At 48.8% G+C, this 14,446-nt stretch overlaps 1 protein-coding gene across 1 annotated transcript in view; it reads right to left on the reverse strand.

The window, feature by feature from the left end:
- Nucleotides 1–7,003, reverse strand: part of GSK3A (glycogen synthase kinase 3 alpha) — a 166,002-nt gene extending 158,999 nt beyond the window's left edge. The window contains exon 1 of the mRNA XM_069201386.1: nucleotides 6,720–7,003. Coding sequence (XP_069057487.1) covers nucleotides 6,720–6,888 — 169 coding nt within the window. The 5' untranslated portion in view covers nucleotides 6,889–7,003. The remainder of the gene's footprint in view (nucleotides 1–6,719) is intronic.
- Between the last annotated feature and the right edge of the window lie 7,443 nt (nucleotides 7,004–14,446).

A 14,446-nucleotide genomic window follows, 5' to 3' on the forward strand; every position in this document is an offset into this window, starting at 1 on the left:
AGGCAATGACTAGAAAATGTCCTACCAGACTGGATCAAATACCCTTCTGGATCTCTGGTAGGACTCAGGCGCGCCGTACCCTGATGTCCAAGAAAGCAACTACACAGCGCTGTCCACAGCACATTCAGGGTGAGGCTGAGCATCCACAGCAGATTTGCGGGTAAAACTGATTTTGAATTTCAAAATATCAGAAATAGATAAATCAGTGCCCTTGGTATACGCCCAACAAACCGCAGCTCAGGAAAAAGGCAGAGAAAATGAGCCACGAGAGGGGACAAGATGCATAAGACAAGCATAAAGAAACGCAAATCCGAACATCACACACGACCACTCAGTTATTAGAGCAGATGGAGAAACAACTCGGAGGCTGTAAGAGCTTGAAGAAGGTCGGACTGTTTTCTTATTCTGCTACCCAACACTGATCGATTCCAAGGTCAGGACGAGACCCCATACAGCTTACTCGAGGGAGTAGCAATACCACGGAGAAACTTCTGACAAAGGTCAAACTCATCAGGGGGGGCTTCAAACAGAGCAGTAAACAAGCAGAACGTTTTGGGACAAAAAGAAAGCAGCTGAACTAGCCAGCAGAAAACAATGGCATGTGAAAAGGGGGGTGCTCCTAAGCGGAAGGACATGAGAGGTGGTGGTTCCAAAAAGCATGTTTGTAACAGCAGTTTTCCAGAATCTACAGTAGCTTCCGTCCACAAGAAGGACCAATGAATATTCGATGCCGAGACCCCCCCGCCCCCCCAGATATAAATACAAGGTTTCCCAAGAGAAAGACCTATTGCTCATGATTGGGAGTCTTCTGATAATTTTTAATCACCATTTTACGAGATCATCCTTGCTGACGGCTGGCTGACTTCTATGTGGCTTGTGAGAGTTGTAAATGGCAGAGAGAAGAAATTATCTCTGCACTGTCACCCATATTACCAAGACTAATGGGTCAAATGGGCACAAGACCGGGCTATCAAGGAAACACGGGAAAAGGATCTATGATGTGTAATTCCTGTCAAGTGTAAACCATAGGTTCAAGCTTAAAATCCGCTAAAGCAAAAAGATCAGTTTAACAAAATGAAATCTTACTAAACTCCAAAATCAGAGTTATGAGTTACATTACAGTACTATTCTAAATCAAACTCCCCGCTTTTCCTACTGGTTAAGCCAGAGAGGCAGTAAATAAGTAGTGGAATATGGAACACCAACTACCTCTAACCCTACTAAAGCTGTGTAGAATGTCCACAGTAGTAGACTCACAGGCGTGGTGGACCAAGCAGGATTCAGCCTGGAACCCCGAACTTATCTGGAAGAAATATTTGCTTCAATCGATTGGACTTTTGGGGAAAAAATAATTCTTGCAAAGCCTTGAGAAAGACACAGATTTTTAACCATGTAAGTGGTGAAACATGTGTTGGCTGTCTCTCTCAACTCTAGCATTAAAAAGGAGGTCCGACTGTCTCTCCCAACTCCAGCATTAAAAAGAGGTCCGACTGTCTCTCCCAACTCCAGCATTAAAAAGAGGTATTGATGAACAATATGACTACGATCATGTTTAGCAAGTTCTACAGCATGCGAACTGTTTAAAATTGGCTCAACACATTGCCTAAGAACAATCCAAACATTTAATTTTTGGGTGGTTTCACCTACTCTTTTATAGTATAAAGAAACAATTTAAGGAACAAGTGGCCAGAACCTCATTTGGTGACCCAACCACTACATCAAATATGAGCAATGAATTACGTTGGGCAAGTGTTGGATCTTTGGAGCACATTTTCAACCCATGGTCTGAACTTTAGACTCGTCTAAGGGTACCTTTCATCTATGTATTACTGATGCAACCCGTGGTGTGAACTGTAGACTCGTCCAAAGGGTACCTTTCAGCTATTACTGATGACACCTATGGTGTGAACTGTAGACTTGTCCAAAAGTACCTTTCATCAGTGTATGGGTGATCCAATCCATGGTCTAAAATGTAGACTTGTCCAGAAGCACCTTTCATTAATGTACCTACATCTCGAGAATGAATGCTACCGACTTCAGAGTTCCACTAGTGCTCCTACATGAGCACCGGGACAAGTGTTTTAAGTACTTTTCAAATTTCTAAGCCTCACCAATCAAGAAGCATGCCTACAGAAACGTCATACGTATACCTTCAATTTTGCTTAACTATTCTTCTCACTTTGGTGTTCCAATTACACAGACACTGTCCTTCTAAAAACAAAGGAAAATCCTGGTCACAGAAAAAAAAAAAAAAACGATGATGGCGGGTCTTACTCTGGCAAGAAAACAGAGGGACTTCTAATGGGATTGAGATGGATAGGTTTTCCACCTCACCAGGCCTAATTTGGGGAAGAGGGGCAGGTTGCGCGTGTACGGAGCTTAGAGATCCAAAGGACTGATTTTAGGATACATAAAGGAGACCACGATTATTGAGAGGCTCATGGAGTCCAGCACAACAGGCCATTCATAAAAAAAACCTACACATCTGACATTCAACAATGGCCTTACTTGTACTGGTCGCAAACAAGATGAAGGCAAAAGCCCACAGTAATGGGGCATGAGGAGCTTAAGGATATGAAGGAAGAGGTCAGAGGCGATGACGGACGTTCAGAAGACCCTGCAATTGGCACATGTCTGCAGACTGCGAACGGCAAATTCCAAATAACAGGCAGCACCCGGGAAGCCGGAGGTATTACACCCTCTGGAATGTCACGGGGGACGAAACGTGCGTTTTAGTTAATCAACAGCCGCCACGGCTGCAGATTGTACTGGACGCTGCCCTCTGGGCATGGTAGAGGTTGAAAAAAATGCGTCCAAGGACTGTGTTCTTATGCAGCTTAGAGGCGACTGTAAAGATGGACAGGACAACCTGACTCACTTGTGGGAGAACAGGCTTCCTTAAACACTGATAGAAACAAAGGCCAGAAAAATTACAAGTGGTGGAAATTAGATGTTTTATTCCGTTACAGGCGCCCCTCTTGCTGCATGGCAGCAGCATCTACTAGGACTAGGCCCGAATCAAACAAGATAGCTGTCTGCAGTCAGATCTCCAAGATGCCAAGAAATGAGACACGAGCTGACCCTGAGCGCACCTGACAGCAAACCCTGAAGGACGCAGGTCAATACACTAAAAGAGCTTGGAAGACCATGGCAGCAAGCACTAGTGTTATGACTGCACAGCGAGAGGACCGGGATTTGTGGGAGGAGTAAATACTGAGAGTAAACCTAGCAGAAAAGGAAGCACATCTTCGGGAATAAGCCCAAAAATGACAGCGCTCTATTCACAAGAAGAGGGTACTGCAATGAGCTTCTGGGTTCAACAGCAAGAAAATAAATAATGCAACAGCTCCCCCCACTGGATAAACGAGAACATCACGCGACTATGCTATAAACCATGGCCCTTGTATTAAGAGAGAAAATGAGAACAAAAAGTTGGCTACTTCAGTGTGAGGTTATTTTATTAGCCTTATGTAAGAAAAGGCTTAAGAAAACACGGGATGTTGTCGGGAGCAAAATAAAACTATAAAAAAAGGTAACATCAAAAACCAACAGGGACACAAACTGCCACCCTGACAGAATATAGAAACATAACAAACCCACAAGCTATCGTTCGGCCTTTTCACACTTCTGATCTTAAAGCAACCTTAGGGTGACCACACACACCAAACAGAAACACAACATAAGAACAGGCTCCGCATAAAGAAAAACAGTGCGACACGAATAGACCACTAACCCCACAGGCGCCTGTCATGATGTAATGATCCAAAACATGAAGGAATATTGCAAACCGTACCACAAGCAGCTAAATTAAATACTTCAACCCCTCCTCCAGGGAAATCCATGGTCTGTTTCACAGCACACACAATTTTTGCTTTGGATATCTGTCATTTATCTCTGCAATAGTACCTCTGACCACGGTAAAGTCCCAGACGCACCTACTAAACGGACAACTCAAGCTGAAAACTGCCACAGCTGCTAATCTTTCAGGTGTTTCTACAATGTCATGTTTATTAGACCGCCTTTTCCCTGCTTTATATCACAGCCCTACGCCGTATAGCGGATGACAACGTTACAAATGTAAGAGCTAACGAGCCCAAGTTCTCAGAGAACAGGTAATCTAGACAGGAAAATACAGGTGGTAAAAGTCACGACATACTTGTCACATTGGCGTCAGTTTGTGAACATGAAATGTAGTGTGCGAGCTGAACTGTCTGCTTTGAAAGAAATTGCCGGGGCATGGACACTGACCTGATGGACTACCCACGGTACATGTTATGCATCACGTGACTGGCAGCGCTGCAGTTATTAGCTGAAACTTACATATGGCAACTCTTCACTTGCACTTTGCTTTAGTGTACCAATTGTTGTGGTTTTAAGTTTTATTATTTTGTATGACCAATGGACTTAAACATTTTTTTAAATATTTGACTGACTGAGATAACACCTTGTTGGCCTGTGCCTTGCATCTGCTACTTTAAAGGGATGGACATACAAGAGCCGGGACGGAAAAAGCTCTGGGCACGGAATAGCCAGGATAGTAAAAGGACTGGAAAGCAGTGCCATTTTTACAATATTTCTAAACATCATGGCTTTTCAAATACTTTAAATGTAGGGAACTCTGAAGAGAATTTAAAATACACTTTGCACAATAACCTGCCTAAAATTACAGATTACTCATTGCAGGTATTTAAAAGAACATAACAGTTGACTGAGGCCACGAACAAAGACTGTCAATTCTCAGACAAACGCTTTCCAGGGGTCAATGTACCTTCAACAACACTAGGACCTGGAATAAGTGCCCCGGCTACTCGCTGTGCAGCAGCCAGGAACAGATTTTTGGTACCCTGTGAAAGAGACTTCTCCAGCGGAGGTGAGAGTGCCAGCCCATTCCCACTGCTGTATGTGTGTCAAGATGTTGCCATCCCTTCAACATATGAAACACAGTAAAATAAAACCAACTAGTTCAAGTCTGCTCTTAAGCCGAACCCCAGAAAAAAATGTATGTGTTGACCTGGTTTGTGTAGGAGCTGGGAGTAGTGATGAGCGTACAGGAGAGTGCAGATGGTTTAGTATGTGGGATAGAAGCAGCACTTGGAGAACGAGAACAGATGAGCTGAAAAAAAAAAAAGAATCAGCTACCTGTTAGTCGTGGCAGGACAGACTACCTAATCCAAAGGATGGTAAAGAAGCTATGCAAGATTTAATGTAACGTACCCAATCATATTGTACCGCTCTTGAACAACGTCCACAACACAACTGCGAGGGCGACACAAACAAGAGGATCGCATGCTGGCTGTGTAAACCAAGTGGTTGTGAAATAATCTTCCCTTTGGAGTTTGTACTCTCCCAACATTGACTTGGATCGGGGAAGCCAGCAAAACACTTCACTTAAACTACCATTGTTTGCAGATTTGGGTGTATTGCATAAGCTCAATCGTTACTCTGTTTACGAACTAAACTCTACCCATCATCTAATCAAGGCAAGCTGTCCTGCATAAGGTCCCATCCATTATGAAAGGAACAGTGGTTTCTCCCCAGAGGCGCTTTACAACTTCCGTGTATGCCATGCCCCCTCGATACCCTTCTATCCAGCAAGATCTCGCACCTGGGGGTGGGCTGTCATCTCACCACTGGTGGGGCGGTGCCCTCTCTCCTCATCCCTCACTGGGGGCTGTTTCCCGTGACCACCACTCAGAGAAAGGAGGACTGCCCTCTCCTCATCCCTCGGGGGGGCTACCCTCTCATTCCGCAGGGAGAGCTGCCCTCTCACCATCCCTCGGTGGGGTAGGGGGCACGGGACTATCCTCTCACCACCACTCAAAGGGGGGGCTGCCCCCTCTCCTCATCCCTCGGAGAGGATGTTGCTCTCGCTCCTCATCCCTCAACCTGGAAGGGGCGGGGGTCTTGCCCCTTCTCACCACGCAAGGGGGCTGCCCTCTCTCACCATCACCTCAGAGGATGACCTCCCCTCCCTCACCACTCCTCCAGACGCTGCCCTGTGTCTCCACGCCACGGGGGTTGGGATGGGCGCGGGCTGTCATCTCACCACGGGTGGGGGTGTGTGCCCTCTCTCCTCATCCTCACGGGGGGGCTGTACCATGACCATCACTCAGAGAGGGGGAGTACCCTCTCTCACCAGCACGCAGAGGACTGCCCTCTCAATCCTCAGGGAGAGCTGCCCTCTCCTCATCCCTTGGAGGGAAGGGCTACCCTCTCTCACCACCACTCAGAAGGCTGCCCTCTCTCCTCATCACTCACGGGGGGGGGCTGTCCCCTGACCATCACTCAGAGAGGGGCACTGCCCCTGACCATCACTCAGAGAGGGTGGGGCTACCCCCTCTCACCACCACTCAGAGAGGGCTGCCCTCTCCCCCCATCCCGGGGGGGTCTGGGGGTCTGCCTTCTCATCCCTCAGGGGGGACTGTCCTCTCACCACCACTCGGTGGGGGCTCACAAACACTCGGGGAGGGGGAGCTGCCATAATTTCTCGGGGGGTTACCCTCACCATATTCCTCACCGGGGGGGGGGTGCCCTCTCACCACCACACAGAGGGTGCCCTCCCCTCACTACCCCTCCAGAAGCTGCCCTCCGGCTTCACTGCCGGGGGGCACTCCCCCGTCCCTTGTGGCTCGTCGTCCGCTCTTCCCCCCACCCCAGTCCTTGCCTCTGCCCGCGTCTCTCCCGCAGGGCTGTCCACATCGACCCTCCCCGGTACTCACGGCCCAGTCTGGGGTTCAAGCCGGCAGCGCTGGTCCCCGCTCCGCCGCTGGCTCCTCCGCCTGACGCTCCTGGCGGTCCTGCCCCGGAGCCTGCCTTGCCCCCCGCGCCAGCCGCGGCGCCCCCCGGGTCGGCGAACGAGCTGGTGCGGGGCCGGCTGCTGCCGCTCATGGTACAGGGAGCTGGGCCTGGGACACCGACCGACCGACAGCGGGGCCGCGCGCGCTCTGCGGCCTGACGTCACGGCGCGGGGCAGGCTGGGACCGCGCGGCCTCTTCCGGTGTGGCCAATGACAGAGGGCCCACCTCGGCACCGCGCGCGCTCTGCGGCCTGACGTCACAGCGCGAGACAAACCTGAAGCTCACAGCCCCGAGGAGGGGGCGTTGGGCTATGGGGTGTTAAGGCGGCTCAGGCCCATGCCACCAATAACCACCCAGGTGCATGACGGGATGCTGAGTACGGAGGCTAGCGTGGTGACGCAAGACTAAGCAAGAAGCCCGCGACGACGCCGTGATGCAAGCGAGGAGCTTCACGGGATACGTAGTCTGGCGCAGGACTCGCTGTGCGCATGCGCAGACGTTGGAAGTTGTAGTCTGTGCTGCTGGGTGTGAAGAGTGCGACCCCTGACGGTGCCCTGCGGCAGGTGCAGGGGCTCCCTAACCAAAACCTACCTTAAATGTTAGGTTGGAAAGATATTCAACCATCTTGGTATATGCCACTCGTACCTTCTCATTTACTCTCTTTAAGATTAGCATAGGCCCCAAGGTTTCAGTTCCAATATGTGTGTCACTTCCATGTTGAGGTACAAAACATAGGTCAGCTATGTGGAGCGCCCTTGTCACCCATGATGGTCCAGGCAGTGGCAGGGTCCAGTTGATTAACCGAATCAGAACTCTTGAAAAGATGGGGCGGTCCGGAGATGAACGGATAGCTCGTTCCATGTCCTTGCTGTTTGGTTGGATGAGCGACCTCTACATTTGCTATGTCGGATGCATAGGGTGAGGGTTAAAGAAAGCGGACCAGCGGTGTCTGGTGGGTTGATGGAAGTTCAGGCGGTGGTTCAAGTAGGCGGGTCCGCAGTTGTGTAGCACCATGCAAACACTCCTGATTCAGGCGGGAGACTACCGATTTCAAGGCTAGTCTCCCACCTCTCGATTCCTGCACGCAAAAACCCGATTTCTCTGCTGACTTCAGCTGATAGGGCCTGGTCTTGTGTAACTTGAAGTATGTACTGCCAGTAACCTGCTCCTGCAGACCAGTGCACAGCACTTGCATCACGCTCTCTCTCTATGCACTACCAGTAACCTGCTCCTGCAGGCCAGTGCACATCACTTGCATCACGCTCTCTCTGTATGCACTACCAGTAACCTGCTCCTGCAGGCCAGTGCACATCACTTGCATCACGCTCTCTGTATGCACTACCTGTAACCTGCTCCTGCAGGCCAGTGCACAGCACTTGCATCACGCGCTCTCTGTATGCACTACCAGTAACCTGCTCCTGCAGGTCAGTGCACAGCACTTGCATCACGCGTTCTCTGTATGCACTACCAGTAACCTTCTCCTGCAGGCCAGTGCACAGCACTTGCATCACACGCTCTCTGTATGCACTACCAGTAACCTGCTCCTGTAGGCTAGTGCACAGCACTTGCATCACGCTCTCTGTATGCACTACCAGTAACCTGCTCATGCAGGCCAGTGCACAGCACTTCCATCACGCTCTCTGTATGCACTACCAGTAACCTGCTCCTGCAGGCCAGTGCACATCACTTGCATCATGCGCTCTCTGTATGCACTACCAGTAACCTGCTCCTGTAGGCCAGTGCACAGCACTTGTATCACGCTCTCTGTATGCACTACCAGTAACCTGCTCCTGCAGACCAGCGCACAGCACTTGCATCATGCGCTCTCTGTATGCACTACCAGTAACATGCTCCTGCAGGCCAGTGCACAGCACTTGCATCATGCGCTCTCTGTATGCACTACCAGTAACCTGCTCCTGCAGACCAGTGCACAGCACTTGCATCACGCTCTCTCTGTATGCACTACAGTGCACAGCACTTGCATCACGCTCTCTTTATGCACTACCAGTAACCTTTTCCTGTAGGCCAGTGCACAGCACTTGCATCACGCTCTCTCTGCCTGCCATAGCGCTTTCTCCATACTCCTGACAACTAAGGAATAAACAAGCACATTTGCCTATTTAATATCTGCAGCAGCAGACTTGCAAATCCTATGCATAACAGTAACCAGATTCAGGCCCCAATAGAAGCCAATGGGGGAATTACATTCTCTTGATTTTTTTCTAATAATCTCCCGCTTTCTCTACTAAAATGTTGGCTTGTATGGTGTAGAGCCTTGTATGGGTGTGTCAGGGGCTTGAACTGGCATCATTTATGTACAGGGAACCAGTGGAGTTCCTTGAGGTAGGGGGTGATGTGTATTCATCTTAGGAGATCCAGAATGAGTCTGTCTCGGCGTTCTGTATGGTCTGTAGTTGGAGGAGGAGGTGAGCGATCCCTGCAGCGAGAGCGTTGCTGTAGTCCACTCAGCTGTACATGAGGGCCTGGGAGGTGGTGTGTCTTGAGCTTTGGGGTAGCCATTTGAATATCTTACAAAGCATGCAGAGATGTAAGAAGCAGGAGGTGGAGACTGAGTTGACCTGAGTCGTCATGATTAGCTTGTTGTCCAGAACGATGCCTAGGCTCCTAACATGGTCAGTGGGAGTAGGAGTAGGTCTGAATTCTGAGGGCCGCCAGGATTCATCCTATGGGGAGCCTTTGTTTCCGAAGATCACTACCTCTTTCTTGTCCATGTTGAGCTTCAGGCAGTTGTCCTTCATCCAGCTGGAGGTGTCTGGCATGCAGTTGTGAAAGTGTTGGTGGTGTCTTCAGAGAGGGAGAGGGTGAGTTGTTTGTTGTAGGCATAGGCTATTATGTTGAGTCTGTGGGTTTTGACAATGCTAGCCAGAGAAGTCATATAAGTGTTGAACAGGGTGAGGCTGAGCGAGGATCCTTGGGGTACTCCAAGGATGATTTCCTTTGGTTCAGAGGTGCAGAGGGCAGACGTTTTTGCATAGTTCCGGTGAGGAAAAAGGACATCCATCTGAGAGATACTCCTTTGATGCCTATGTTCTGCAGCCTTGTGATGAGTAAGTAAGTAAGTAAAAGGTTTACTGTTTAGTTACTTAAAACCATAACAAAAGTGAAAAAAAAGAAATAAACACTATTTAAAAAATAAAAATAAAATACATTTCTGATGTTACTAAGTATCCGTCGAGGGATTATACACATTGTCCAGTCATTTCAATTTGAGCTCCTTAGGAGCTCATTTTAAAACTTAATAGGGTGTTGCTACTTAGGATTTTGTTTGCTCCAGTGTGAGTAGAGCATCACTTGATGCCATTATAGTCCAGCGTCAGGCATTGAGCGGTGAGCTAACCTCCTGTGGATCACGGGGGGCGATGCTGATTAATTAAATCTTGCTTTTGTGACACCTGCATTAAAAACTTCACCAAAGCACAGTTCAACTGCAGGTCCCCAAGTGCAAAACATGCCATTACTGCTTGTCTCCATGTCTGCATGTCTTTTTCATTAAATTTGTTCTTTAGTAGGGCTTTTCGTTTTAGTGCAAGATGGTTGCATGAGCAGAGGACATGGAGGAGGCTTTCCGTGTCCTCACCACACAGGCGGCAGATAAAGTTGGTTACATCCCTAAGCCAGGGGGCCGCATTTAAAGCAAGTGGTAGGAGACCTAGTCGGTACTTTTGGAATGCGTCCTTTGTTCGTCTCGAGAAGCCCTGGCCCAGGTGTGACTGTGGTGTCAAGGACGTGTAGGTGTGCAAAGTCATCCATGCCTGAGACCTCCATGAGAAGGCTGCTTTGTCCCCCAGTAGTGACTGAAGCATAAGTGATTTCCCAGCTGCTTTCCTGAAGGCGTTGTGCGAGATTGGGATCCTCCAAAGGTCGGTGAGCCTGGTCTTCTTAAGTGAATCATCTGAGTGGATTCTGAACGGGGAGGTGTTCTTGCGTTCAAGCTCTTGCCACATATGGTAGTTAAGAGTGCCCATGGAGGCACCACTGGCTTTGCTCCAGATGTTTATGTAGGCAACGCGTCGAGCCAGGGATTGGTTCAGCAGATCAAACTCCAGTCTCAGTTGGGCAAGTGAGGTGTATCTGGGGATGTTAAAGATCATCCGGTAAACTTTGCTCACTGCGTGGTTTAAGATGTCAGAGTACCTGCCTCTTTGTACTTCACTCCTGTATGTTAATGTGGGGAGGAGCTTGGCTTTAAGCACTTTTAAGAGGGGACCATACGAGGGCCCATTCAGGATAGTTTTTAGTCTATTTAGGGATAGCGCTATGGCTAGGCTTTTTCCTATTGGCTTTTCCTTTGGTGCGCAAAGTTCCCCGATTTGTCAACAACGACTCCAAGATATTTATACTTGTCTGTTTGAATAAGTCGTGTTTCACCCCAATGCCAGGCTCTCGAGGGTGCCTTTTGTCTAATTGACAGTGTGCGTGTTTTGGTAAAGTTTGCTGTCAAGACATTAGTGGCTGAGTAGTGCTGAGTGGCGTTTAGTAGTCTCTGAAGGCCTATTTCCGTGTGGCTGATCAGTACAAGGTTGTCGGCGTACATGAGGCATGGTAGTTCAAGGTCCTTAATTTTTGGAGGGTGCAAGTTTGTGAGGATGAGTGCACCCGCTAAGTCTGCTAGATATAGATTAAACAGTGTGGGGGCCAGAACACAGCCCTGTTTTAGGCCTTTGGTAGTAGGGATCCACCTTGAGAGATGAGTGCCTGCGCCCAATTTTATCTGGACCTATGTGTCTGTGTGAAGGGCTATTATCAGGCATAGGAGTGGATGTTGAAGCCCCCAGGTTTCAAGCTTCTTCCACAGCAGATACCTGTCCACATGGTCAAATGCGTCCTTGAAGTCAACAAGGCATAGATGGAGCTGACGTTTCAGTGTTACAGCTTTGTCGGTTGAAAGGGCAATGGTCATGATGTTCATGATAGTGCTGGTATGTTTGGAGGATTCTGTTTGAATCATAGGGATTATTCCCTTTTCAGTAGACCACGCAAGCAGATGATCCAATAACAGGCCTGCAAAGTACTTTGCGTCATCAATTATGGCATTCAGACTATAGCTATCTGGGAGCGACCTGTCACCCGTTTTAAAGATGGGGGAGATTATGAACCTCTTCCAGGACTGCGGAATCATTCCTGTCAGACCTATTTCCAGGTAGAGGGGTTCGAGAATCTTTTTCCAGAAGGGACTATTGTGCTCGAATACTGCGGGTGGGAGGCCATTTCATCCTAGGGCGCCTTCTCTCCGGCCCTTGGCTATCTGATTTTTTATAGTGACCAAGTCAGTGAGTAATGTGAGCGTAGTCTTTAGTGAGGGCCTGTGTGGGGGAAGAATTCCTGGTGAGATCGTGCTTTGTGTGACCATGCTAAGTGATATTGGTCCGTTGAAATGGATTCCAAGATGTTTGGCCCAAATGGCTTCTGGTATATGCAATGTAATGGCACCACGATGTGGACGTGTGAGGTTGCATATTGTACCCCAGAAGCGTGCACTGTTGTAACTCCTTGCATCCGAGTGTAGCCTGGCCCAGAAGTCTTCATTGCAGCTCCTATTGATTGCCCATTTTAGCTTCTTCAGTGCCTGTTTGTGGTGCCTTAGGATCATTAGAAGGCCTGGATTGCCCGTTATAGGAAGTTTGCTCTGTATATACTATCTCAAAGTAAAAGCTAGTGCGCATAGAGTCCAAGGGTTCCCCTTAGAGGTAAGATAGTGGCAAAATTAGATAATTTGAATGCTCTATTTTGTGTTAGTGTGGCCGAGCAATAGGCTTATCAGAGGGTAGTGGTAAGTATTTGTTGTACACACACAGGCAATAAATGAGGAACACACACTCAAAGACTTACTCCAGGCCAATAGGCTTTTATATTGAAAAATATATTTTCTTAGTTTATTTTTAGAACCACAAGTTCAAGATTTGAAGTAAATACAGAAAATGCAAGGTACTCCACACAGGTAAGTTAGGAACTTTGCATTAGAGCAATAGCATACACAGTTTTAGTAAAAATGGCAATACGCTATTTTAAAAGTGGACACAGTGCAAAAATCAACAGTTCCTGTGGGAGGTAAGTAATGGTTAGTTTTTCAGGTAAGTAAGACACTTACAAGTCTAAGTTCCTGGGCATGGGCAGCCCACGTTGGGGGTTCAACGCAACCCCAAAGTTACCACACCAGCAACACAGGGCCGGTCAGGTGCAGAGGTCAAAGAGGAACCAAAAACACATAGGCGCCTATGAAAAACAGGGGTGCTCCGGTTCCAGTCTGCCAGCAGGTAAGTACCCGCGTCCTCGAAGGGCAGACCAGGAGCGTTTTGTAGAGCACTAGGGGGGGACAAGTAGGCACACAAAACACACCCTCAGCGGCACAGGGGCAGCCGAGTGCAGTGTGCAAAGCAGGTGTCGGCTTTTGCATAGGATTCAATGGAGGGACCCATGGGTCACTCCAGCGGTGCAGGCAGGGCACAGGGGGGCTTCTCGGGCCAGCCTCCGACTGGGCTACGCAGAGGGTCGCCTGAGGGTCACTCCTGCCCAGAGGTTCAGTTCCTTCTGGTCCTGGGGGCTGCGGATGCAGTGCTTGGTCCAGGCGTCGGGTCCCTTGTTACAGGCAGTCGCTGTCAGGCGGAGCCTCTGGATTCTCTCTGCATGCGTCACTGTGGAGATCCAGGGGGGTCGTCTCAGGCTACTCACGAGGTCGCAGTCGCCTGGGCGTCCTCCCTTTGGTGTTGGTTCTCTGGAGCTCGAGCTGTGGGTGTCGGGTGCAGAGGGTGAAGTCTCACGCTTCCGGTGGGAAGAGTGAGTTCTTTAAAAGTTGCAAAGATGTTGCTGTAGGGGAACAGTGCCGCTGTTCTCGGGAGTTTCTTGGTCCTTCGGATTTCAGGGCAGTCCTCTGAGGCTTCAGAGGTCGCTGGTCCCTGTCAGATGCGTCGCTGTGCAGTTTTCTTTGAGTCAGGAGACAGGCCGGTAGGGCTTGGGCCAAATCAGTTGACGTCTCCGTAGTCTCTGCAGGGCTTTCAGGTCAGCAGTCCTTCTTCTTGTTTCAGGTTGCAGGAATCTGATTTCCTGGGTTCTGGGGTGCCCCTAAATACCAAATTTAGGGATATGTTTAGGTCTGGGGGGCAGTAGCCAATGGCTACTGTCCTGGAGGGTGGCTACACCCTCTTTGTGCCTCCTGTAGGAGGCTGGACTGGCTTGTAGTGAGTACCAAGGGGTACTTGCACCTTGCACCAGGCCCAGTTATCCCTTATTAGTGTATAGGGTGTCTAGCAGCTTAGGCTGATAGATAATGGTAGCTTAGCAGAGCAGCTTAGGCTGAACTAGGAGACGTGTGAAGCTACTACAGTACCACTTAGTGTCATATGCACAATATCATAAGAAAACACAATACACAGTTATACTAAAAATAAAGGTACTTTATTTTTATGACAATATGCCAAAGTATCTTAGAGTGTACCCTCAGTGAGAGGATAGGAAATATACACAAGATATATATACACAATAGCAAAAATATGCAGTATAGTCTTAGAAAACAGTGCAAACAATGTATAGTTACAATAGGATGCAATGGGGAAACATAGGGATAGGGGCAACACAAACCATATACTCCAAAAGTGGAATGCAAACCACGAATGGACCCCAAACCTATGTGA

The sequence above is a fragment of the Pleurodeles waltl genome, chromosome 7 (assembly GCF_031143425.1).
Source record: "Pleurodeles waltl isolate 20211129_DDA chromosome 7, aPleWal1.hap1.20221129, whole genome shotgun sequence".
NCBI classification, from domain to species: domain Eukaryota; kingdom Metazoa; phylum Chordata; class Amphibia; order Caudata; family Salamandridae; genus Pleurodeles; species Pleurodeles waltl.